The sequence below is a fragment of the Argopecten irradians genome, chromosome 5 (assembly GCF_041381155.1).
Source record: "Argopecten irradians isolate NY chromosome 5, Ai_NY, whole genome shotgun sequence".
In the NCBI taxonomy this organism is placed as follows: Eukaryota; Metazoa; Mollusca; class Bivalvia; order Pectinida; family Pectinidae; genus Argopecten; species Argopecten irradians.
Window position 1 is genome coordinate 48,313,488 of NC_091138.1, and position 25,351 is coordinate 48,338,838.

The 25,351-nt window shown below is 35.1% G+C and overlaps 2 protein-coding genes and 1 non-coding gene across 10 annotated transcripts in view; 2 read left to right on the forward strand and 1 right to left on the reverse strand.

The window, feature by feature from the left end:
* The window catches only part of LOC138324099 (ankyrin repeat and KH domain-containing protein 1-like), a 35,011-nt gene extending 31,220 nt beyond the window's left edge, over nucleotides 1-3,791 (forward strand). For both annotated transcript variants that reach the window (XM_069269161.1, XM_069269162.1), the window contains exons 32-36: nucleotides 557-826; nucleotides 1,129-1,353; nucleotides 2,050-2,270; nucleotides 2,710-2,856; nucleotides 3,462-3,791. In XM_069269161.1, the coding sequence (XP_069125262.1) occupies nucleotides 557-826; nucleotides 1,129-1,353; nucleotides 2,050-2,270; nucleotides 2,710-2,856; nucleotides 3,462-3,497 (899 nt within the window). In that variant the 3' untranslated portion in view covers nucleotides 3,498-3,791. The remainder of the gene's footprint in view (nucleotides 1-556; nucleotides 827-1,128; nucleotides 1,354-2,049; nucleotides 2,271-2,709; nucleotides 2,857-3,461) is intronic.
* A 3,376-nt stretch (nucleotides 3,792-7,167) lies between these two features.
* Nucleotides 7,168-7,277, reverse strand: Trnai-uau (transfer RNA isoleucine (anticodon UAU)). The gene is made up of 2 exons: nucleotides 7,240-7,277; nucleotides 7,168-7,203 (listed from the first exon to the last, which is right to left on the reverse strand). It is a non-coding gene; the product is annotated as a tRNA-Ile (tRNA).
* A 212-nt stretch (nucleotides 7,278-7,489) lies between these two features.
* Nucleotides 7,490-25,351, forward strand: part of LOC138324100 (TATA element modulatory factor-like) — a 28,563-nt gene continuing 10,701 nt past the window's right edge. Inside the window, exons 1-12 of one of the 7 annotated variants that reach the window (XM_069269163.1) lie at nucleotides 7,490-7,605; nucleotides 9,670-9,831; nucleotides 9,984-12,044; nucleotides 13,036-13,097; nucleotides 16,668-16,751; nucleotides 18,790-18,882; nucleotides 20,603-20,706; nucleotides 21,238-21,355; nucleotides 21,708-21,763; nucleotides 22,115-22,179; nucleotides 22,786-22,882; nucleotides 25,265-25,350. In XM_069269163.1, coding sequence (XP_069125264.1) covers nucleotides 9,711-9,831; nucleotides 9,984-12,044; nucleotides 13,036-13,097; nucleotides 16,668-16,751; nucleotides 18,790-18,882; nucleotides 20,603-20,706; nucleotides 21,238-21,355; nucleotides 21,708-21,763; nucleotides 22,115-22,179; nucleotides 22,786-22,882; nucleotides 25,265-25,350 — 2,947 coding nt within the window. In that variant the 5' untranslated portion in view covers nucleotides 7,490-7,605; nucleotides 9,670-9,710. The remainder of the gene's footprint in view (nucleotides 7,606-9,669; nucleotides 9,832-9,983; nucleotides 12,045-13,035; nucleotides 13,098-16,667; nucleotides 16,752-18,789; nucleotides 18,883-20,602; nucleotides 20,707-21,237; nucleotides 21,356-21,707; nucleotides 21,764-22,114; nucleotides 22,180-22,785; nucleotides 22,883-25,264; nucleotide 25,351) is intronic. The other 6 variants (XM_069269164.1, XM_069269166.1, XM_069269165.1 and 3 more) reach the window with 6 other exon arrangements.

Below are 25,351 nucleotides of genomic sequence, written 5' to 3' on the forward strand. Positions count from 1 at the left end.
AAAATTTATTCTTATTTTGAGCTTATCTAAAATTTATCAGTTATTGTCTATGAGATAATGGAAATAGTCGCTGAATCTGAAAGTGCATTTAAAGGTAGATGAAATTTGGGGAGAGGGGATTTGAGAAAATATTTCTTTCTCAACATAATTTCTGGACAGAATTAACTCATTTTGATGTCTTGTGCTCTAGTAGATATTTTGATGGATTTTATTAGTATTTTGGTGATGGTCTTTTATGAATGCTTTCGTCCTTAGTCCTTCTGTCTGTCTGTCCTTTTACTGTCTGCTTGTCATTTCATCATTCTATGAAAATACTAAATCAAATACTATAATGACATCCTTACATAATTGTTACCTTACAAAGCACTAATTATTCTCACATTTCACTTTGCGAATAAACTGCCTATATTACGGTATTTATATACAATGGTTGAACATCTTCAACCTTTTCACCCCTGAAATTTGAAAATGGACTGGTCTGATCTTTGATTTAGAAGAGCCTAGATGTGTCTTCAGGAATGAATGAGTCTATGAAATGATTTTATTTTGTTTCCAGGGGGTATTGGAGGACCTAATCCAGGTATCGTCCCATCCAATATGATATCTCAACAAGATTTTGCCAACCTAATCCATCAGTTTGTGGCCAGTGGACAGGCGCAGGCCCCAGGGGGACCACCATCGGTGCCCGGTGGCCCACCGCCAGCAGCCCCTGTTGGAATCGGAGTTCCAGGAGCAAGGCCACAGAACCCACCACAACGTCCCTTCTCACCGCTGCCACCACAGGCACGGCCAAGCAGTGCTCCCAGTATGGGTGGCATGCCCAAAGGTAAAGCATTCTCTAGCATTTAGTTGTTAAGATCTTTCCAGTCAGTATACATCTTAACTTAATTGAAAAGCATTGAAATATTCTATATTGATGGAATTTGTTTCATGACCATGGTCCCTTGGCCTTTTACCATTAAATCTTGATGAAACGAGGGAAGGGGCATATAGAATTCCTTATGTCCATCCTTTCTGGTCTTGTACAGTACTGTCCCTTTCAGTCTGTCCTGCTTTAACATATGGATTGGAGACAGACATAGCTAGTTTTATTTCACTTTCTATAAGTCCTATGTGCTGTGGTTACAGAAGGACCTTCACCCGGACCCATAGGCCCTCCTCCCAGTGCCACATCTCCTATGGCTGCCACACCACCCCTCCAGGAGCAGATGAAAGGCGACCAGGAGAGACGACTGCCACGTCCTGTCGGTGCCATTGGGGGCGAGCGAGCCCAGAGACGAGCCCCGGGGGCGGGAGTGACACCAGGAGGGGGAGGAGGACCAGACTATGGAAAATTCTGGAACCTTGCATCAGGTAATATATCTATCTATGATGGCCTGGTGGAGAGTGCACTATTGCCTCATAGTGGAATAAGACACTTTAATAATACTATGAGGCCCTGTCAACTACACCATAAGTGTTTAGTAATTCATTTGTATAACATTTATCTTTGACTTGGTACTAAAGGATTAGATCATTTTCACCACATCGGTATCATTGTTTCCAAAATATATTTCCATGCAAGTACATTCCTAAAATCAAAAATTTAAAACAAATATTATCACAAAATCCTGAAAACCTTAAAACTAATATCATAATCGATGGTTTATCAAAAGTTGTGTTGTACTTTGTTATGTAGAGTTTATGATATTTCAATATAGGCTAGTTAGTGTCTTTAAAGATGCTCCACCGCTGACAAATGGTATTTTTAAAAGTTTGAGCTTTTAATTTTACTTAAAGTTAAAAATATGAAAAAATATTAATTGCATCCCGAAAAAAATCTGTGGCACTATATCCTATATGGAATGACGTAATGATTGCGCATGCATCAAAGGCGAAATAAATTATTTTATGTTATTTCTTGTGTTTATTAGGCATATATATACACGATTAAACATCAATTATTGTTCAAATAATAAATATCATTCATGCTCTGTCGGCGGTGGAGCATCTTTTACATAATAGAAATTTCCAGGATGATATGTAAAGCCTACCTTTTCTTTATCACAGAGCTGAGTATGCAGTGGAACCATGGGAGTACGAGTGGAATCACTCCAGTACAGGGAACACCCCCTACGTCCTCTTCTGTGATGAATCGTAGCAATATGCCCTCCACGCAGACCTCCACTCATGGGGAGGAGCGTGTAGGACCTAGTCCCATGCAGAACCACACGGACTTCATGGAAACTAGGGGTGATATCACGGAGTCGGGCATGGACAAGTCATTAGCGGTAAGTTACATACCATCTTATTTGTTAGCTCATGGGCTATTCTGTATGCCTTCTGTTATACTGTTTGTTGTCCATCTGATTATCATTCAGTCCATCGTTAACAATTTCTTGCAATCACTATTTCTCAGAATGTACAGAAAGATTTTTTCTCAAATTTCATGCATAGGTTTCTCTTATTACATTTCTATGTAATTAACACCCCCATCCCTGCTTTTCAAACTGAAAAGCAAAATGAAAATTTATGTTAGTTGCTGACATTGAAATATGAAAAGTCATTTTTTACTGCTGCCAGTTCTTGGTGACTCTTGATTAAAAAAATGTTTTTATCTTTGTTCTTTGAACTTAATGTGACTTACCAGCACAGATACATGGGTAATAAAAAAAAAATCCCTACTATTTGCCTTCTCTGTCATACTACAAAAAATTCCTTCTCTTACAGAACCAAAACATGGGCAGCAGCATGCCCTTTTTTGGCAAGGTAATGGATGGGGGACACTTTCAGCCGACCTCGTTCAGCCCTGGTCCTGTAGGGGATGGAATGTGGAACCCCCAGGTCAAAGGTCAGGTGCCGGAGACCTCTGATAAGGTAAGAGTACCACTGATATGTAAAGTTCATAAAGATGTTCATTTTCATCTCTAGTCCCAACACCAAACCTTCAGTTGAGTATTATTAAGTGATATTCCTCCTTTGGAATTATTGGATTTTGTCATTTTTAGCAAACGTGGTAAAAAGGGAGATTGATTACGTCAGACAAAAATTACATTGATTACTGTCAATATTCTTGTTTTGGTACAATCAAATTTTAGCTGAATATTGTAACACATTCCTGCTCAAACAGAAACTACAAATTAGTACAATCAGAATTATTGTACTGTATAGTGCTTTACAATTGCTGAGGCAATATTTTCCGTTTCCTATAAAAAGCATATTTGCGGAGGTTAAATTTCATGGCTCAATACTTCCAGAACATTTTTGAACTATTGTTTCACTGGTGTTTAAAATTTGTGAATTTCAATAAAAATTCAAATACAGCGAAAATAAATAACTTGCTAAATTTAACCACTCTATAGTAATGGCACAAAAATCTATAAAATATATTGTTACCGCTAAATTATGTTCATTTACGGGCAATGTTATCGAATGTTAAGTAATAATGATCATTATTAATGCTAAAATTAATTCTCTTTCAGATGTGGAATTCCTGGAGTTCGCAGACGAGCATGTAGTGTGTGTGGGCCGAGCATGTGACCTGCAGGGAAAAATTCTTGACATGATTAATCGTCCTTGACTAGATGCTGGTAACATAGGACTGACTTGATTCCCTTGTGATGTGTATTGGACTTCGTCAAGTCATAAAACGATACCAATTTATGTTCAATATTGAAATGAAAGAATATTTGCTTATTTCTTTTTGTTTTGTTTAATTTTTTTTCCTTGTTACTTCTTGAGGCAAAGCTATTCCTTTCTTGGACACAGATAAATATAAACAAGGTAATTAATAAATACAAAAACCAACCTTGTTCAAATTGTTGTGTTATTGTTCATACACTATGCATGGTTTACATTAGAGGCTATTTTTAGCTCATCTGCCATGGCACATTGTCAGTCCATTCGGTGTCATAATGTCTGTCAATATGTCCTTTAAATTGCTGCTAGTCATGAACGACTTTTGGATTGTTACCAAATTGCTGCTAGTCATGAACGACTTTTGGATTGTTACCAAATTTGATCTGAAGTATACTTTAGGTGTAGAAGAACCAATTTTGTATTAATCATTATCCGGCCTGTATGTGGCTAGAGTGCCTTTTTCTATTGTAGAAATAAATGAATTTGTCTCATAGTTTGTACTATCCTTGACTGAAAGGCAATCAGTTTTGTATAAACTAATAATCTGGATGCCAAAATCTTTTGCAAATTCTTAAAAATCCTTCTTCTGCAGAATTTTGAAAGAATTTTGTCTGCAGCATTCTTTACTAAAGAGGAACCAGTTTTATATGAACCCATCCTCGATACTCCAGGGGTTCCGATCACTTACAATCTCTACACCCCTGGACTATCTTATAGTAAAACTGAAGACAGCTCAGGGGCACAAATCTAAACCAATCACAAGCCTGTGTGAATTTTCTTTGAAGACTACAGAGATAGCAACGCTCAACTTGGAAGCAACACAGTCAACCACAGTGTACCATTATACGGCTCTTTTGATGTACATCAAAGAACTAAATTACCTGTTCTGTTCTGTTGCCTCCAGTTTTACTATGAGATAGTCCAGGGGTGTAGAGATGGTAAGTGATAAGAACCCCTGGAGTATCGAGGATGATATAAACCCAACGGCAAGTAATTTTACAATTTAGATATACTTTCTCACAGCAATTAATTTCTGTGAAATTCACAGAATTTGTATTGGAAGTGTATTCTTATTCTTAGTAAATATTAACTTTGTTCTAGGATGCACTCTATGGTTTCTTGGACAAAAATTCAGCAAAAATTGGCCAATAATTTTCATAATTTACTTATTTTCATAATTTATGTATATTTTGGATAACCATGGTAACCATAGCTACAAAATTAGAAAACCGTCAATACATCTGAGTCAGAAATGTACTTAAATATTTGAAATACATAATTTTAATCTGTTTTGAATATCTTGGGGCCAAAAAAGGCCTTTGGCTGAACTTAAGCTGAACTTTTCACATCGAAGGAAGCTAGTATTTCTTGCCTGGTTGTAGCTGCCATTGTTCCTTAGTAGATAACTTGACAACTTGTTACTTCCGGTGTGACTATATATATATATATAGTGGTAGCAGTTTAACAGGAGACCATACAATTTCCTATCTTTGTCCATATACTTTTTGATTGTCATTTCGTGGATGAAACAAAATGACTGATAAGCAGCCATGTTGGATTTTGTCACTTTAAACTAGTAGGGTCTTCTGGTCCTGAACTGTCCTTTTTGGAACAAATCCAAGCACAACTTGGTAGACAGTGGCCATATATAAGACAACTGAAGTGTTTTTGCAAAACAGACTTAATGTGAGTTTTCTCTATTTGTAATTTTTCAAAAGAAAAGTAGAAAAAAAAGAAGATATCGCTCCATTGTCTGCCATAGATAATTCTTTAATGGGCTCTGGAATCTCTGAAAATATACAAGTGTATGTAGGCAAAACAAGATAGACTTTACTGTACTACAAATATTAGATATGAAGGTGCTGACTTTGATACTAAAACATGACCCACTAGTGTTTATTGGAGTGAGGAAAACAACTAGACTTGAACCTGAACAGGTATCTGATCACCACCGAAAAACAAGTAGTTGTCACCACCGAAAAACAAGTAGTTGTCACCATGCGCCTTGAGGGGTGCTTAGACCATATCAAATTGGGTATCCTACACAACTGCACTACGAATACCATTTAGAGCAACGGCCTGTCAAATGGAGAGTTACCAGCCAATATCGTACACATACGAGTGGATGGAGTACAGCATGTAAAGTAAGGTAAGTTTTTCGATGGTTAATTAACCGCAGATGTCTGAAGTTTTACTTTAAAGTTATATATACATTTGTAGATTGATTAGACTCGCATAATGTTTGCCAAAGCTTCGATCAGAAATGAATGCATTTTCCTCTTGTTAATTGCAGTAAATATAAAAATAACGCAATAATAAGATATGAAATATCTTTTCACATATAAACATCATGTGGTAATAAATTAAGCAAGAAATAACACAAAAATGTCGCAGTGCTGGCTATTTACGCCTATAACATTTCCCTGAAAACATATCTGAATGAAATCGTTAATGACATCAAAGTCTATCAAAAGCAAAGGACTCTCTTACTAATTAATTATAATTAAGTTCCTCCAACGGAGTGAGGAACTTGTGTTTGCTCCGTTTCTTATTCATCTTCTTTTCCGACTCGTCTTTGTCCGATTATTTTCTCGAAAACGATAAGTCGGATCGCCATGAAATTTTGTGAGGTCATTTCTGGTGTCCTGCAGATGTGTCGACCGGCCAGCATCCAAGATGGTTGCCACAGCTTGCTCACTTATTGTTCAAAATTAACTGCTTAAAGATATTTAACTACTGGTCCAATTTGCCTGGAATCAGTTTCAATATGTAGTTTAAATCAGATTCTAATTTTTTAAGTGAAAAATACCATAATTTTGAGTGAAAAACTAATTTTGTGACTTTTTTATAATTTCGAATCCAATAATAGTTATCTCCCATTATCAACTGGTCAGCAGGGATCTGTTATAGGTCCAAGTTCATTTTTGTTGTATTTTTAAGGTATATTTCATATTGTTACTAGTGACATTAAACTTTTTTTGAGATCTTTTTTGGGCAACTTTTGCAGACCAGGAAACAAGATGGCCGGCACGGCATGCAATTGGTCAAAATTGAACAAAAAGGAACATGGTTGAGAACACAAATCTGATACAATTATAGGCATCGCTGTGCCTAATATATTAACTTGAAATGATGTGACTTTTCAAAAAGCATTTTTCTTCTGCGAAATAAAATTTATTCACCGGTAAAATGTCACGTCATCATTCAGGGGAGGTCACAAATACAAGACCATTATTTTTCACCCGCCGGCACAATTTTGACCTACAAGCAACAAAAAGAATGAAAAATTTGCAAAAGATGGTAAATTGAGTTTAAATTGGTTAAAATTAACAAATTTAGAAGCTGTAAAAAGGATGTTGAAACGGTGAGATTATAAAAGAAGAATTACGGTAACAGTTAAATACGTACCAAAACGAAGGAAAGATATAGTTAAGAAAAGAAAACATATAGTTAAGAAAAGAAAACAAATTATAAACCAAAATAGTTTTTGTTGTAATATAAGAATAATTATATAAATAAAATATAAAAAATAACAGCAAAAAAGTTTGATGCTCCGGGTGAGGATCGAACTCACAACCTCCGCATTCCTCGTCCTGTGTCTAGCACAGGGAAGGTACTGTCTATAAGTACGGCGCGCTAACCGATTGTGCCACCGGAGCATCTATGCCGAGAAGCAATTCAAAATTGAATAGTATTTTTTACATCCTATCGATATTTTGGCTATAATTTCTTGAGAAACTCCACCATCTATTTAATATAATAAAATGGATTTTCGCTTCCAAAATTAATCCATTTGATATCTGCATTTCTCTACGAAGAATATTGACCCCGGAAGGAAATATTTCGTCCGATTTGTGACAGCCTAGTGAGACGTCATCAACAAAGATGGCGGCCACCATAGCAGAAAGTTGTTGACGTTCAGTCTTGAGATTTTTATTGGCTGTGCGAGTCTCGACTGTTGCATTTTTACAGATCTGTTACATCTCTGTAAGTGGCTTTGGTATTTAGCTTGTTATTTGGCGTTGAAAATGTAAAACGTGTCGGAGGTTTCGCTTCATTGATTTATTCTGTGTGACAGCCCATGTCCACCCACAGTACGGACTAACAGTACAATCAGGTGACAGCTACTGCAGAGATTTATTTGGTCTTTAACCATAATATTTTTGATAAACATATGCTTTACAATACACCTGCTTGTTTGGACTCGCTTCTCCAAGAAAGTGTTGAAACGCCCAAAGTAATCTCCCCAACTTGGCCAAGTGAAGTCCATTTCACAACATAAGCCTATATCTATATTGGGACCCAACAAGTAGTCGTGAAGGAACAGTAGTCTTGATTGTGTTGTTTTTTTATTTACAATTTTAACAATATAACACTATCCTTAACTATTTTTCAGCAGCTCCAGACATTCGGAAATCTGAACGCAGTCAGCAGAATAATCACACAAGCACGACTAGGCCTACTGTTCAAATCGCTGAAAAACAAATAAAACCTGTAAATCTGTCTTTTCGTTGTTTAAAGATGCTCAACCGCCGACAGAGCATAAATGATATTCATCACTTGAACAATAATTAGTGTTTAATCGTGTATATATATGTCCAATTAACACAAAAAATATTATAAAAATACTTTATTTTGCCTTCAGTGCATGCACAATCAGTACTTCATTCCATATAGGATATAGTGACACAGAATTTTTTCGGGATACAATTAATGAATTTTTTGTAATTTTAACTTTAAGTAAAATTAGAAGCTCAAACTTTTCAATGGTGGTAATGGTGTAAAGTAAGTAATTTTTGTAACTGAAGAAAAATACTAAATCGTCTGCTCCTGTTTTTGATGGTGAAAAAATACCATTTGTCAGCGGTGGAGCATCTTTAATCTAAAAAACACACTACTCTGAAATTGTTGTGATGGTCGTCACCTTTTGATAAAATAAAACAGTTTACAGTTTTACAATATCTAATCACCTGTAATACCATGTTCAGTAACGGGTAGCTATTTCACAAATCTGCTCATTTTGCGATTAAAAATTCCCAATTTGTTACAAAAACTTTTCCCAAAAATACCCTGAAAAATCACTGTGTATGAATTAAATCCTGCCCTCCCATGATGAGGCACATACATGTATCAATTTAGCCTTAAGGATTTTACAACTGATTATGATTTTCATAGGAACTACACAATCCTGGTAAACCGGGTTTGAGTTTTATTAGTTTAATGCCATATTAACAGCCAGGGTCATGTAAGGATGTGCCAGGTTTGTTGGTGGTGGAAAGCCGGAGTACCTGGAGAAAAACCGCCGACCAGCGGTCAGTATCTGGCAACTGCCCCACTTGGGATTCGAACTTATGATCCAGAGGTGGGGGGCTTGTTGTTATATGTTGAGGCATCTCAACCACTCAGCCATCGTGGCCCCAGATTTTCAGACCTGGTTAGCGGGATATTAGATAGATTAAGGTAGTTAGATATGTTTATGATAATCGAAAAATAGTTTAAGTGCACCCGAAACAGTTTGCTATTCAAGGTTTATGTTTATGCTGTCCCCTTATCCTTTTTAAGTGCAGAAAATAAAAGGATGTTAATAACTGTTTTCTGAAAGGCCATTCCAATTTATACAGAGGCACTCCATTTTTGATGACACAATTTCTAACATTCAGTGCAAACCTGTTTGAATGATGCCTGATTGGATGTAGTTTCATAGAGATTATGGATTAGATTTTTCTTGAAAACACACCCAAAGCCCCATTGACCCCGATTAGATGACCCCTGACTTGTCAACAGGATTGACTGAGTGAAACTCTCCCTGCATAAGTCAGTAAATATTGTGTAGGCACATGCAAATGCTAAATTTAAATGCACCAAAGTTTCTACTCTCAAGCCCTGCACTGATACACATACTTACATTTATTGCTATATTAAAATATAATGGTATGCTAAACAAAACTTAAAATAAGTAAATGAAAATTTAAACAAAATGACAGAATTCAGTACTAGTAATGACTACTTAGGTATTAAAATAACTTTGATGATGTATGATTGAAATTTCAGGATCCTCTACAGATGATCCTGATCTATAGAAGAGCTCGACGATGAGTTGGTGGAATGCTAGTAGCTTTTCAGACCTTGCCTCTCAGGCAATCAAAAATGCTCAGAAGAAAATCGACAAAGTTCTTGATATTGACGAGGAAGGACTCCAACAACCAAAAGCATGTATGTGTACTTCACCTTAAATGATGAATAAATTGCTAGTATAGTGTGTCTGGTTATAAGTGTAAATGTAATTGCTAAAATAAGATAAATAACTGTTTGAGATTTCAACTGTATTTCATATCACTAATAATATTTCTTTTGATTTCTTAAAGCATCTGTAGTCAAACCTTCAAAGAAAGAAACACCTTCGTCAGAAAAGAAAAATGATTTCTGGAACACGTGGATGCCCGCGCCCCAGTCTGACGAGGCTGAGGGAGGGACGGAAGAGGAAAAGGCTAGAAGTTCCTGGTCGATGCCTTGGGGTTCAACTCATCAGGATATAGAACCTGAGGCAAAATCCGAAAGCCAAACCACGGCTGAAAATAAGTCAACGAAACCGAAATTAAAAGTGTCGTCTGCAGGACAACAGTCCAGTTCTAGTCAGAAAGGACAGGGTAAAACTTCAAAACGTACTTCAGATAAGATAGCCAAAAGTAGCTCTGATGACAATAAAAAGTCAGTCGGGAACATTCCTGTTGTTGAGAGCAAAGAGAAAGTGGAGAACTGGGATTCATCATCCGCTTGGGCAAGTGATTCACTTATACAATGGCAAGGTGAAGGACATCAGGATGTAGGCGGTGATCTTGAATCTGAGGGTCAATCACAACAGCATGAATCATTAAAAGTCAGTTCAATTTTAGAATCACAAAACTCTGAAAAAGCTGATATTAGTCCTGAACATGTGGATGACAGGACAGTGAAAACAGACGAAGAAGTTGATTCGAAAAAAGACAAATTAGTGAAGTCATCGCCAGAGGATGATACTCTTGCTTCGAATAGTGATAAAGGACTTGATAAAGATATTTCTGATACGCTTTCAGATGATAAAAGTGCTGACTGTAAGACAGACAAGTCTAGTAGCATCTCTGTGATCGAATCGACAGAAGGAGTTATCTCCCTTAGTGACGATAGTGATCAAGATGGGAAGCCCAGTGTAAATAAATCGGATGAGTCCAGTAGTGTGCAGCTTCTACAGGCCGACTCAGAAGAGAAGATTCACTCTGATGAACTTCTAGAAGAGGATGACAAATATGCAGTAGATTTAGATAATGTTGTGATTGAGCCAAGTGTCAATCAAGTTTCAGAGTCTGCTTTGACCTCTGTGATAGAACAGGAAGTCAAAGAGGATCCATCCGCCACAGAAACAGAGTCTGAATTAGTGATACGTGAAAATGTTAATGCTGAAAAACAGGAAGCATCAAGTGATTTGACTTCATACAGTACAGAGGAGAAGGATTCTGAAACTCAAAAAGAAGAGTCGAGAGACTTAAGTGAATCTGTTAGTGATTCGGGTAGTATGATGACAAAAAGGGATTTGAAGGAAATCGATAGTGATAACATTCTGGCCCAGTCCTCGATTTCTAGTGGGTCGGGTGAAGGTCAAGGGGACGAAGGGATTAAAGATAATCCAATTACTGAAACAGATGTGTTAGAAAGTTTAGCAAGTGTGCATAGTCCGTCTACATGTAGTTCTGTGTGTTCATCAGACACCAGTAAATTGGACAGTAGTATGGACACTCACACCTCTGAGGACACGGTTGTGGATAATCGCGGAGAGGAGGAAGTGTTAGGGGAGGTAACTCCTGAAGAACAGATCAGTGCAAAGGAAGTTTCTTCGGTTGAATCTATTGCTAGCATGAAAACATTGGACTCGAGTCAAGTTTGTCCAGAGGAAAGTGAAAGAAGGGACTCCACAGAATTTCAAGACGATTCTCGTAAAATTACAGATAGTATGTTCAGTGTGTCGTCCAGTAGTTCGTATGTGAAGTGTATGATAGAAGAGGCTATGGAAGACAACGGGAGAAGTGAAGACAACAACAGCGACTGTCACTCGACAGGAGGTGAAAAATCTGAGTGTTCAAGGAGCACGGGCGGACATGAATCGGGGGATGAAATTGACACCACAACATCCTCAGACATTGAAATCATTTCAACACCAAATTCTATTAACAACGGTGATCATACTAACAAAATGGTGGATTTGTCACCACTGAAAATTGCGTTGCAGAAAACGGCTCGACGAGAGAGTCCCACCCACCGAAGGACGGACAGTGCATCGAGCTCCAGCACTCACAGTCGCGACGGACAAGGGGAACAACTCAGTCCCGGACGAGATAGCCTTGAGGATGAAAGCCCGTATGGTGAGAACAGAGATCTTCCACTAGACAAGCAAAGTAAATTTTGCTTTCTTATGTCATTTTTACTCACATTTCATTTGTTCATAATTTGTTCAAAACATTTGTTTTTATCTTTTTTGATCTTTTACAGAACTATTGGTACCTTATTTTGTAATGGGACTAATTCACATATCACGAGATAACTTCACGTATCACTAGATACCTTCACGTATCACGAGATACCTTCACATATCACGAGATACCTTCACGTATTACGAGATGCCTGATAACATTTGTGTGGGACTATTGTTTCTATTTGGTGATGGAATGACGTCAAACAATGATATACAAAGAGTTATGTTACATCACCAATGGAGATACTAGTCCCACAAAAATGTTATAATTATTATGTATCGTGTTGTACGTGAGTTAGTCCCATTGTACAGAACCTGACCATGGTGTATAGATATATGTCATGACTTGACAAGACTACCAGTTTTAGCTATTTCGTCTTTGCATATTACAGAATTACCTTCCTTGCGGGGAGGTATCCGTAGTGAATTGATTATTTTATGAGCGAAATTCACGTCATTTTCTCTGAAAAGTATGATGTGACACACGCAAACACATGACGTCACAATCAAAACCTACCACAAGGGCAGATAACACTGTAATATGCAAATACAGAATTATATATAGTGCTGTCTCGGTTAGTATAGGTTTGTAATTAACTGACATATATAAAACTATGATATAATAATGAATGGAAGATTTGCTTAAACATATTAATGAATATTTTCAGACGAATCATGAAATATCTGTATAGTTTATTAATACATGATTGTGATCATGATCAGGTTATGAACAAATTGATCCTTAATTATGATAACATTCATATAATTAAAGTAAGCCCAATTCTCACAACAATATCATCTTTCTCATAACATATGTATGTATTGGCAACTATGATTCTTGTTTATAACCATTTTGATTAACTGATTATTTACATATAAAATGTGTTGTGGACTTTTATTGTATTTGTTTACAGAACTGGCACCTGTCCGAGAAGAAAAAGGCGACCCTTATATGAACCAGCAGAAAGTGTTAAAAGTAAGAAAAGGGGGAGTATTTATAGGGGACGGTAGGAAACATACACAGATTGTCTTTTCCATGAAACACAAATTATGACCTCTCACACATCCTTGGTACTCCAGGGGTTATTTTCACTGCCGTTATATCCACCCTTGGATAATCTCAAAGTAAAACTGAAGGCAGTTCATGAGAAAACAAATAATTAATTATAGGCCTGTTGAGACTTCCTCTGAAGGTTACAGAGAGTGTTACCCAACTTCAAAGCATACTGCTATTCAATTCTCTTGATGTACATCAAAGGACCAAACTACCAGCTCCTAAAATGTGAAACATGGCCTTCAGTTTTCCTATGGCATAGTCCAGGGGTGGAGATAATGACAGTGATAGTAACCCCTAGAGTATTGAAAATGCCTCTCACAAAGTTTGTCTGTCTAGAAGCAGGCTTTATGGCTAATGGTAACACTACAAAGACTCGTTCATTATGCATGGGTATAATGTTATGTTTATTTTATGTTCATGATATACATAAGTTTGTGAAATGTTCAAGTGTATGGAGTTATAAAGAGCTTTATATGATTGTAGTTTCTTTCCTGATTTTGTTATGTTGCTTTATATTTCCAGCTTGTTAGGCATGTTGTGTATAAAAGATACAAGAAATGCTACTAACTTATACACCCAACACATATTTCCTAAACTACACATGCTTATATAACAACTCTCTTACATACCCATGTAGTTTTAGGGGCTAGGCTTCTCTTACATACCCATGTAGTTTTAGGGGCTAGGCTAGAGACGGAACACTTTGAGATGTAGATGTTAACTCATTCACCCCTGAACTTTGATAATGGACTGATCTAGTCTTTGATTTGGAAGAGTCTAGATATGTCTTCGGGGTGAATGATTATAACCCTGTATAGTAGCATTATAAAAAAACACATGATGATTGTTATATTCTTAGACATCTCTCTGGGTAGCTAGACATTACAGCCAAACTGGTTATAATATATCATATATATTAGTAGGTCTTCTTTGCCTCTGGTTCACAAGGCCTTACTCGCTCACCCCTGAAAATTCATAATGGACTGGTCTGGTCCTTGATTCAGAAGAGTCTAAATGTGTCTTCAGTGGTGAATGAGCAGGGACAGATACTTTTGGCAGGTCAATCCACTGCATCTGTAAATAGCTTTAAAGGCCCATTACATTTCGGAACCAGAAAATAAAAGTTAATTGTTAACATATTTCATGGCCTAAGGTGAAGTTAAAACATCAAACAAATGTGGAGCTGTGGTGGCCGAGTGGTTAAGATGTCTCGACATATTACCACAAGCCCTCCACCTCTGGGATGCGGGTTCGAATCCCATGTGGGGCAGTTGGCAGGTACTGACCGTTGGTCGGTGGTTTTTCTCCGGGTACTCCGGCTTTCCTTCACCATCAAACCTGGCACTTCCTTATATTACATGACCATGGCTGTTAATAGGATGTAAAACAAAATCAAACAAATGTAAGGTTTAAATCTAAGTATGTTAACGGTAAAGATTCGTTTTACTAGTTTGCCACCAGATGTAGTGTCAACTACTATGCAGTATTTAGGATGATGCCGAGAAATATAAGATGACTGGCATTATGGACCTTCTGTTTAGAATTTTTCAGTTGTTCAAGAAGTGATGTTAAGTGTAGTATTAATGGTAAGCTTGTAAGAGTTGGGATTCTATAAAATTATCAAACTCGTTTTACAGTTAAAATTTAAAAATTAAAAGCCGTTTTCGAAAGGTAGTGGGCCTTTAAATAACCAAAGCTTTATATACAATATATAAAGATTCACAAATGAATAAATTCAATTTACTTATTAAATATTCTGACAATTCCATTTTTTCTTATGACCAGAACATGACATGGGTAGTGGGGCTTAGTGAAAATATTACATATATATTATATTGTTAATTTTCTTTTTTTATGCCCCCAAAAGAAAATAGGGTCAGAGGGAGATGGGGGTACATATAAATTCAGGAAAGGTTTTGGTAATTTGACCGTCATTAACCCCCCCCCCCCCCCCAAAAAAATTTTTTAATGGACTTGTCCATTCTTTGATTTAGAAGAGTCTAAATGTGTTTTCAGGGGGTGAAAATATGTTACCCATGTCAATCATCAATTCATATCACATCCTTTCCTGCTTTAACTGATAGAGGCAGACACATTTATATCTTACAAACGTTCTAATTTTGTTATTGTCTAGCCAATATAAGACTACATATGTTTATATATGTCAAATGTTGTTTATATTTGTTTGTATTTAAAGAAACGGCGCTATATGAGAGGATGTGTCGTAAGTTCTTGATTCGAGCTTGTTACCTTATATGGGTTTATGTTTCAAGATCATAAGTTGAAATTACAAGTTACATACGGTACATTGTAGTCCGTCTTTGCCAATGAAAGAGTTATCTCCCTTGTACAATGGTATTGCTTTTGATGTCATTATCTAATGAGCGAAACTTGCGTCATTTTCTCTGAAAAATAGGACGTTACACTCGCAAGCACATGACATTGCAATCAATACCTACTTGCAAGGACAGATAACTCTTTAATACGCAAAGACGGACTTGGTAAAGAAATATTTAAAGGTACAATACATACCTAAACCAAAAAGGCTTTTAATTTTAAACATTTTTCAAATATTACAAGCTTACAGTTAATACTACAGTTAACCTTTTCTTCAATCTGAAAAATTTAATTAAAATAAGTTTAATTTTTATAGCACAGATCGTCTTATAATTCCCGCCATCGCCCTAATTAATGCATGTTAGTTGACTCTCATTGTGTGAAACGGCAAAACAGCGATATTTTTTTTTTATTGTTAACATAGTATGCTGTTGTAACTTCATCTCAGGTCATGAATATCAACGTTCAGATATTATAAGACTAAGTGTAATTTATAAATATTTTGGAAACACAGTGGGTCTTTATGATTAATAGCTAATAAATGCAGATAGTTGGAATTGTGCGATGGACAAATGTAATCCTAACACTGGACAACCTTCACCACTTTGTCACAGCAGCCTCTTCATTTCTTAAATATCAATTAGTATCTTGTCCTTTTATAGAGAACAAGTAGAAAGTAGGCTCTTGAATAATTGGATATATTTTTGAAAGTTAGGTCTTAACACTTGTAATCTTGAAACTGGAGTTTCCCATTTATGATAGTTGCATTGGTCTTATTTGCTTAAGCTTCAAATTGAGATTTTTACAACCTATTACAAAAACAATACATTAATTTAGCAATTACTCCATATAATTAATTGATGTAAGAAAATGATCAATACTAAAACCACTGATGATGATGTGTTTATGAGGTTCAAATGTATTTACTTTTATTATAGATATTTTGAATCATGAACATATTTACTAATATAAAATAACTCAGGAAAGAGAAGATTTATAAGTTTGGAATTTTGCGACAACCTCCTTGCTTACTTTAGAGAATTCAGCATAAAAAACATATATGATCTCCTAAGGTATCGGACAGAATGTTAGAAATGCATGTGTGTGTTGTTTTAGTACTTAGGGTACAATATAAGTGCTAGCCTATTTCAGTTACAGACCGTTCCTGAGAACACCGAAGTTCATCTGAGTCGAGAGAGATTCTGCGATCCTACATCTACTAGCATGAACTCTGAGGTTTGGGTGGTCTTTACATAGGGGTGGAATCTCTCTTAATATAAAATTCTCTTTCTCCTACGCCTTGCTTCAGAGGGTGTTTTTTTTAGTTTTTTTCTGGTTTTATTTATGTATTTTTTGCATGCTTTTATATGTGTTTGTCTGTCCTATGTTTATCTTATTTTGATTTTCAGGATAGAAGGAGAATTCTATATTTAATTATTCACAGAGGAATTTTTAGGATTTTTCTTCTTTAAAATATTGGTATGGTTAGTCCAAAAGTTAAATCTGAATTTTAGCAAAATATAGTTCTTTAGAATAATTCATAATGTAGAAAAAAAAACCCAAAAAAACCCACCTCACATTTGAAATTAATTTCTTTTATTGAATAAATTTGTAAATGGATAGTATGGTGTATCTGATTTTGAAAATAACGTAAACATTTAAAGTATCAATCTGAATAAGTCATTTTTTCTACACAACTTTGAAAAGTGATGGCAGAGGAAATGTGTGTGGTTAAGTCAACAAAATGGTAGCCACATTCATATTAATGGAGTTTCAATTTTATTTTATTTTCTCAATTTAGAAATCACAAAACAATTCTTGAATGATTTTTTAGGTCAGGATGACCTATATTCATCATGATTAGTTTGTCGTTTGCTATATACGCCATGCTTCATCAGCAGTCCTGCCATCCGTAAAACTTTCCAAATTTTGAACTTCTCATTTTAGTTCAATCAATGCAATTTAGCTGAAGTGATCCTGATATTGTCCCAACCGAGTGCTTTTATTTTTTGGTTTGATCTAAAATCCAAGATTGCCACCATGGTTACCAATATTAAAACACATTTTTAATAAGTTCTACTTGTGTGATTTAGCTGAAACTTGCCTGAAATTATACTGTTGTCATAGTCTCAACTTAATGTTGTTACTTTTCGAGTCTATTCCAAATCAATGATAGACCGTTAAAACCCCATGGGCCTCTTGTTTTGTATTTTTAGTATCTGTTTTAAGACTTTAAGCTTATTATCTTTGCATATTTAAGAGTTATCTGCCCTTGCATGTAGGTATTAATTGTAAAATTATGTATTTGCAAGCCTAACAAAATGATGTGATATTCGCTCAAAAAATAACGGTAAATGTCATGATTGATACCATCCTGCAAGAGATATAACACTGTATTTAATATGCAAAGACGTAATAAGAAGAATAATCCGCAATGAATATAATACAATATATATACACACCAATATTATATTTTACTATTCACATTCAAATTTGTGCTGATATGCAGGTTCCAATCAGTCCAAAACAAACTGATTCCAATTCTAAAGATTAGGGGAGATAAATTGAGAGAAAATCTGTACGATTCGTTCAGAGAAAATTTTGTTGTTGCCGTCAAATCAGGGATACTGATCCTAGGGTTTCCATCAATATCAATGAAATCATGAATTCATTTTAAAGCACAAACCTGAAGTACACAAAAGTATGAAATGAGATAGTGATAATACAGGCTGGGGTTTACCTCCATAAATCGGTAAAGTGACTTTAGAAATTTGTACTAATGCTTTTGGTTTAAAATATCTGTACACAAAATGCAGTTTACGCACCAGTAAACAACATAAAATAAAAATTATTCCTTGATGTACCCTAGTAAACTTTGATGGGGTAAAAATAGTGAGCTTTTTACAGGAAAACAAGGTCACAGTACAGTATAAGATAAAGAGACATACTGCAAAGTTATGTGAGGGGAAAATTTACGCTAATTATGAGATTGTGTTTTTAGTGCGAAAATTCCCTTTTGCGTAATATTCTTTGTATATATGAAAATATGTTGTAAAAGGTTACCAGTTCTAATATTAATGTTGAGAAATGTTTACACATATAAATCGCGAAATGAAACAATAGCGAAAATATCCAGTTAACAGAAGTTAAATGAGAGGTCAACATTTGCAGGGTTACAAGTAGTAAAGGTTGAAAGGTGACCTATTTAGCATGACCTGACCTATATGTAAATTGGGTTCATGCAGTTAGTGACACATATATTGGTGATTTGTAGACTACAACTACTAGTGTAACGGTTCCAATGAAGGACTCTTCTCCTTCTCCTGCTCCCACTCCGCCCCGGAATGGTAGCTCTGATGGGGGTAAGGTAAGGGCTCACAGTAACACTCGCTAGTCTCTCTGCTTTACTGTGTTCTAAAACAAACACCTTCATGTGCCAGCGTGTTCTGTCGTTTGGGTAATAAAATAGAGTTATCTGCCCTTGTAATTCATCACCATAAAGCCAGTTATTTACAACTAAAATTGAAAAAAGAAAATTTTAGAAGTTTTTCATGATCTGGCTTTCAGGGTATATTATATGATTCAATCGTTTTTCAATACCGCATTCGACCCAATAAGAGCCCAGGGCGTTTAAGAAATTGAAAAGGTGAAAAGGAGTTTGATAAGACGAAATATTGCAAATTAAACAGTTTAGTATAGTTTTAGTCTTTATTTATACCGGGCAATTGAAATTGAGGCCTCAAAAAGGAGGAAGAGCAGTGATAAGGGCATGGGCACTTATTGGGACGAATACGGTATTTCGTGGATCAACTAAAAATGTTCACGATCATAACAATATCCCACAAATGCAAAATTATCTTTTAAAAAACCCCAATTATTATACAATATATCAAACTGAGTTTATTGTGGCTTTAATATTATTAATTTGTGAGAAAACAGTAACATTATATTTTTTTCAAAGGGCAGATAACTCTTTTTTGAAAAGTTACAATTTAACAAATATGATTCTAATTATTTAACCACATCACTGTTTCATGGCGTCGTTACATTATATAAGTCACAATTGAATCTGTAAACAATAAATGTGTCCAAACAGTATTGTGGAATCACTGAGCAGCAATGTCAGATTTCTATCACCAAATCGTTGTCCGGTATATCTGTCACTTGTACAAAAACATCACTCATGATCATTTACAAAAACATCACTCATGATCATTTAATACAGTTGTAAAGTTAGTTTGCTAAAATGTTGCAAAAGTGATATATTTATGATTGATGTTGCATCAAGTATAAATATCAGTAGTGTTTTCTTTTTAGCTTAGTAGTACGGAAAAAAAAATCGAAGGACCAAGGGAGTTAAGTTGTAATGTTGACCGATGGTTTTCACAGAAACATTTGTTTGATTATAATTTCAGCATTAATTACCTATCTGGAAAAAGTTTTGTTGAAGTTTCGTAATACTTTAATTGTTAGACTCGTGAATTAATCTCAAAAATCATTTGTTCATATATCATTCTAATGATTTATTTTGTATTTTCTTTTTCAAACAGATAACAAATGTTTATCAATAATTCTTTCTGTACATTTCAGTCTGTTTATTCAAACTGCTTGGTTCTATTGTAACATCACAATGTGATTAAAATATATTAGATAATCAGTCTTCTTAACTTAATTAATTAATTAAAATCAGGAAACTAAATAAATTTTCTTTTTTAATTAATATAGAAATGTATCTTTGAATTAATTTTTAAAAGCTGATGAGAATTCTTAAGCACATTAATATATTAACCTATTCATTCCGAGTGATATTAATAATTGTGATTTTGTTAATTGGTTAACAAATATATTTCTTTTATACATAATGTTTGTTCAGTGTTGAATAAGTATTGTTTCTGTTAAATAGTTCTTGAAGAAATATAATGAGCTTGATTATGATGTTACAGTATACGGAAAAGAAAAAGATCAAAATTAAAGCAATCGTGTAAAACAAAAAGTGAAAAAAAAAGTCTCAGAGAAGACTGTTTTATATGGGGTAAAATTTGTTTTTTGATAAACTTTTAAGTATTGATTTGATATTTCTTCTTCAGAAAATGGCTGACATGGCAGAAGTAATTGAGGCGCGAGAGTCTAAGCTTATTCAGCTGAGTAAGGAGAACAACGATCTGATGGAGACCAATAGCATATTACGCAAGTAGGTACAGCAATGTGTATAAAGTTAGAACTTTACTCTGTAATAAAAGGGTTCAAAAAGCCTTGAAGGATTTTGGAAAGTTGGAAAATGGGCCGAGTAGTTAAAATGTCCCAACATATTACCACATGTATGCCCTCCACCTCTTGGTCATAAGTTTGAATCCCATATGGGGCAATGGCAGGTTGGTGGTTTTCCGCTGGGTACTCCAGCTTTCCTTCACCATCTAAACCTGGCACATTCTTAAATGACCCTGGCTGTCAATGGGATATTAAAATAATCAAACCAAAGGAACGTTTTTGTTTCCAAAGATCATTTTATTTGAATTGGATCCTGGAGTCTGCTAAAAAGCCAGAAAAATCATAATTATTAAGTTTTTGTAGTTGAAAACAAATATAACAGTAATGTTAACTGTATCATGCTTTACACCTTATATATTGTATATGCCTTTAGGTTAAATTACAATAATGAATTAAACATAAAACTACCACAGTTTGTGACCTTTTTACGTCATTAAAACTTTCACCTTTACAGTCAGTTACAACAGCTTGAAGAATCTCGGGAAATGGAGCTGGAAGACGTCAGCAAGGTCTCATCGGAGTTTGCTAATAGGATCGCCGAATCGGAGAAAAAGCTTAACACTGTGATACGGGTAAAGAAACTTATAAAAATTGAAAAATAAAAAGATATATTTTATTAGTGGTCTTGCTACAGTATATAGTTTATACTGATTTTCTATTTCTAGGAAAAAAAATTATGCAACTCCTCCCCCCCCCCCAAAAAAAAAAAAAAAAACCCAACATATATATATATAAAAATAAATGATATTTAATACAGTGAAAAAACATTGTGTATGCATATTCTGACACATACCCCATCCCACCCCACTCCCCTCAAAATAAAAAAAAAAAAAAAAAATAGTGATGAAAACAGCCTATGTATTTGTATTCTAATGGTGACCTTTGTAGATAATGCATTTAATAATTATTATTCTACATTGACAGGAGAGAGATTCAGCAAGGAAAGACCTACAGAAATCTCACGAGGAATTCTCTAAAAGGTTCAGATTTTTTTTCATATATGTTATGCTTATTTCAGAGTACAAACATTTGAGAACAACACTATACTTTATCAGTATAATTGTCTTACAAAAAATAATGGACTGCGAAAATAATGATGGAAATAAAAAATACCACAAGCACATGGAAAAAATTGTTTTCTTAATTATTTAAAATTAGATTGAAACAGTATATCTTGGTACAAACAATTACACATTTATTCAATGTTATATCATATTTGAACTACACAAAGAAAAAAATTCATTTTGACCTTGATGTGTATAATTATTCATCCATGATACAAATTGTCAGCTGGTAAATTTTATGTTTGAATATTATCATTTAAATTTCAGAGTCCGAGGTTATGAATTAGAAGCAGAAGAAAAAGATCAACAAATAGCAGAATTATTACAAGAAGGTATGTGAAGCTTTCATTATCTCCCCTTGAATTATGACACTGATTATACTTTATTTCTTAGACAAAAGGTTTCTTACCTAGTAAAAATCTTCATTACTGTTCAGACTGAACACTGTGAGGAATCGGAATGGTTTATCATAGCCCTGAGCTACTGTCCTTTTATTTTCTTGGCATAGCGTTGGCTTTCGATTGCGTTCAAAGCAACAGGATACTAAATTGAAAAATGATGCCTATGTTTAGCCGTATCATGGAGGATGATATTTTCAAGAAAGTTTACAAATATCAATTTTCCTTAGAGTGTTTAAGCTACATTGTGCCTTAACCATCTGGGCTTATCAACGTAAGATGCAGAGGAATGAGTCTTTGTGTTTACGTTTTTCCGTGATATTTTAAGTGTGTTTGCAGCACTCCTAAACAAAATATGTATGAAAATACACAATAATGAGTGAGCATTTTATAATGGAATGTCATTTTAACTTTTATATGTAACTGCACCATTAGTGATAAAAGTTAGAATTTTACTGTGACGGTGTTCCCGGAGAGTACCTGTTGATTTATTTCATAATTGTATTCAGCATGTACTCAATCTTCAATTTGAAATTTCAGGTGAAAAGTTATCGAAACATCAGTTACAGAGTAACAACATCGTAAAGAAGTTACGAGCCAAGGAGAAGGAAAACGACAGCCTCTTGACCAGTCAAAAGTAGGCAATAAATCTTTCTTGCAATAATTCTTGATTAATAAGGATGACGAATACCAAATTTGTTTGATGTGGGTTATGGTCTGAAAAACAGCTATGAATCATGTTTTTGATTGGTGTAATATAACATACTTTTGACTATATTTACTTCAAAGGCTAACATAACCAACCATTCTAACTATAATTAACAATTCTGGTGAATCTAAAAGGAACTATATAGTAATGCTGCCACGTTACATCGATATACCGGTAAATTGCATTATGCTGTGAAAATATATTGTACTGCGATACAGGTATCATGTACCGGTTTTTCACGATATAACAATATTCAGATTACCTCTCTTTGGTGGAACTCTTACTTGACGTATTCAGTATCAGTAATGCGTTTGAATTAAACGCTCACTTAAAAAAGCGTGTCATACACACAGATAAAACCTAACATGGCCGACACAAACATTGAAAACTGGACAGGTGTCCCAAACAAAAATACAAATAGTGCCGTGTGGGAATACTTTTGTTTAAAAGAAGATAAACAGATGATAACAGCCGGGGTAGCGGTATGTAATATCTGCCATGCATGCGTGAAGTATAGCGGGAACGACGAATTTGACTACGCACATGGTATGGCATCACCCCGGAAAGGTTAGACATGGCACCAAAAACATTAAGAATCTTATCGATGACCAGAATAATGATGATAAGAAAGCAACATCTATGAATGTAAATTCAGCCCCTCGTCAAGTTACGCTACAACATGTCTTAGGGGCGAAGTATAAAATGAACTCAGCACGAAAAGTGGACATAACACAATCAATTAATACAGTGGAACCTCCCGAAACCGATCATGGTCGGTGCATATAATTTCGGCCGGTTTAGAGAGGGTTCGGTTTGGAGAAGTGAACCGAATACCGATCATCACGATCCGGATTTAATCGATCGGAAGTCGTTTTTTACATTAGTGCACTGCATGTATGCCTAGTGTTCGTTAAAACCGACCGATATTGATTGTTAATGTGAATGTTATCACAAAAGAGAAAATCATACGTTTAAAAGGAATGGATTACAGCAAACTTGACTTTGCTACCGCTTATAAATGTAGTTTAGTTAGTTGCGTGAATGTTCTTGGGGATGTTCTCGTCTGCAACCTACATACGACCGATCGCTTCCGGTTACGTCAGAATCAAATTATATGGTCTAATTACACGATGATCAGTCGATGCCGGTCATTATATGACATAGTCATTTTCTAAAACAATACATGGCTTCGGCTTCTTTATACAGATAATTTATGTTATCCGACAACTACAAATGTAAATAAAAAAACCCGTGTAATTTGAATACGAAACTTTCTCTTTATTACTAGCTCTGCTTGTTTTCCTACAGTAAACAAACCGTGTGCACATGGTAGACCTTCATTAGATATCTAAACAATAGGCATGATTAAATAATTACACCACCATCTCGGGTATAATTACCGTGTACATATACCTATAGCTTTTACACCTGTATACATGCCCCAGGACATGGCATGCGACAACTATGGTACAGGTACGTGTGTATTTCACGGTCGGTTGATCAGACCTCAATGCAATCTATCGGTGTCGCTCAGGTAAGGCCGGTTTTCAGAAGTGTATTTTAGTTACATTTGACTATTCCGATCTTAAAATCGGTCCGGTATTCGGAATTGGGAGGGATCGGTTTTGGGAAGTTTTATATACTATTAATAAAGAGGAATTCATTCCGTACATGACATCCATGTTCGGTTTCTAGAGGTGATCGGTTTTGAGAAGGTTCGGTTTTGGGAGGTTCCACTGTACTTTATTTGATAATTTACATACTTACTTAAAACTCAATTGTGAAGTTTAAAATTTGCCATATCATTTAATTATTCTTGTTCCAGTTTGTTAATTTTTATATTTTTTTTTAATTTTCACTTTTATTTTACAAATATGTGATAAATTTAGAAAAATAGACAAGAGCGTTGCTTTTATTCTTAAATATAGAGTTCAGATTAACATAATGATTATAAAAAAGTATACATTTGGTTAAGGACATCTATGATATTTGATATTTTAAGCTCACAAATAAAACACAATATGTTGTGGTATGTATTGCAATACAGTGACTCTATATCGCAATATATCGTGCTACGATCATGCCGTATCGTGGCAGCACTACTATATAGTTCATGTACTGCTAATTTTCTATATTCTATTCTATGTAACATCAAAATGTTTTAGATATTATTATGGAAAGTAACGCATTTGGTGATGGGATCACCAAATATTTCGATACTGAACGTAAAGCCCAAACTTACATTTGATGCCCTTATTATTAATGCCATTCAACAAAACGATAACAGCCACATTTCATATGTTTTTATAGAAATCAACTTGATACTCAAAGGAAAGAACTGGAGCATCTCAGGACTGTGTGTGAGTCCAAAGACGCAATGGAGAAAAAACAGACAGG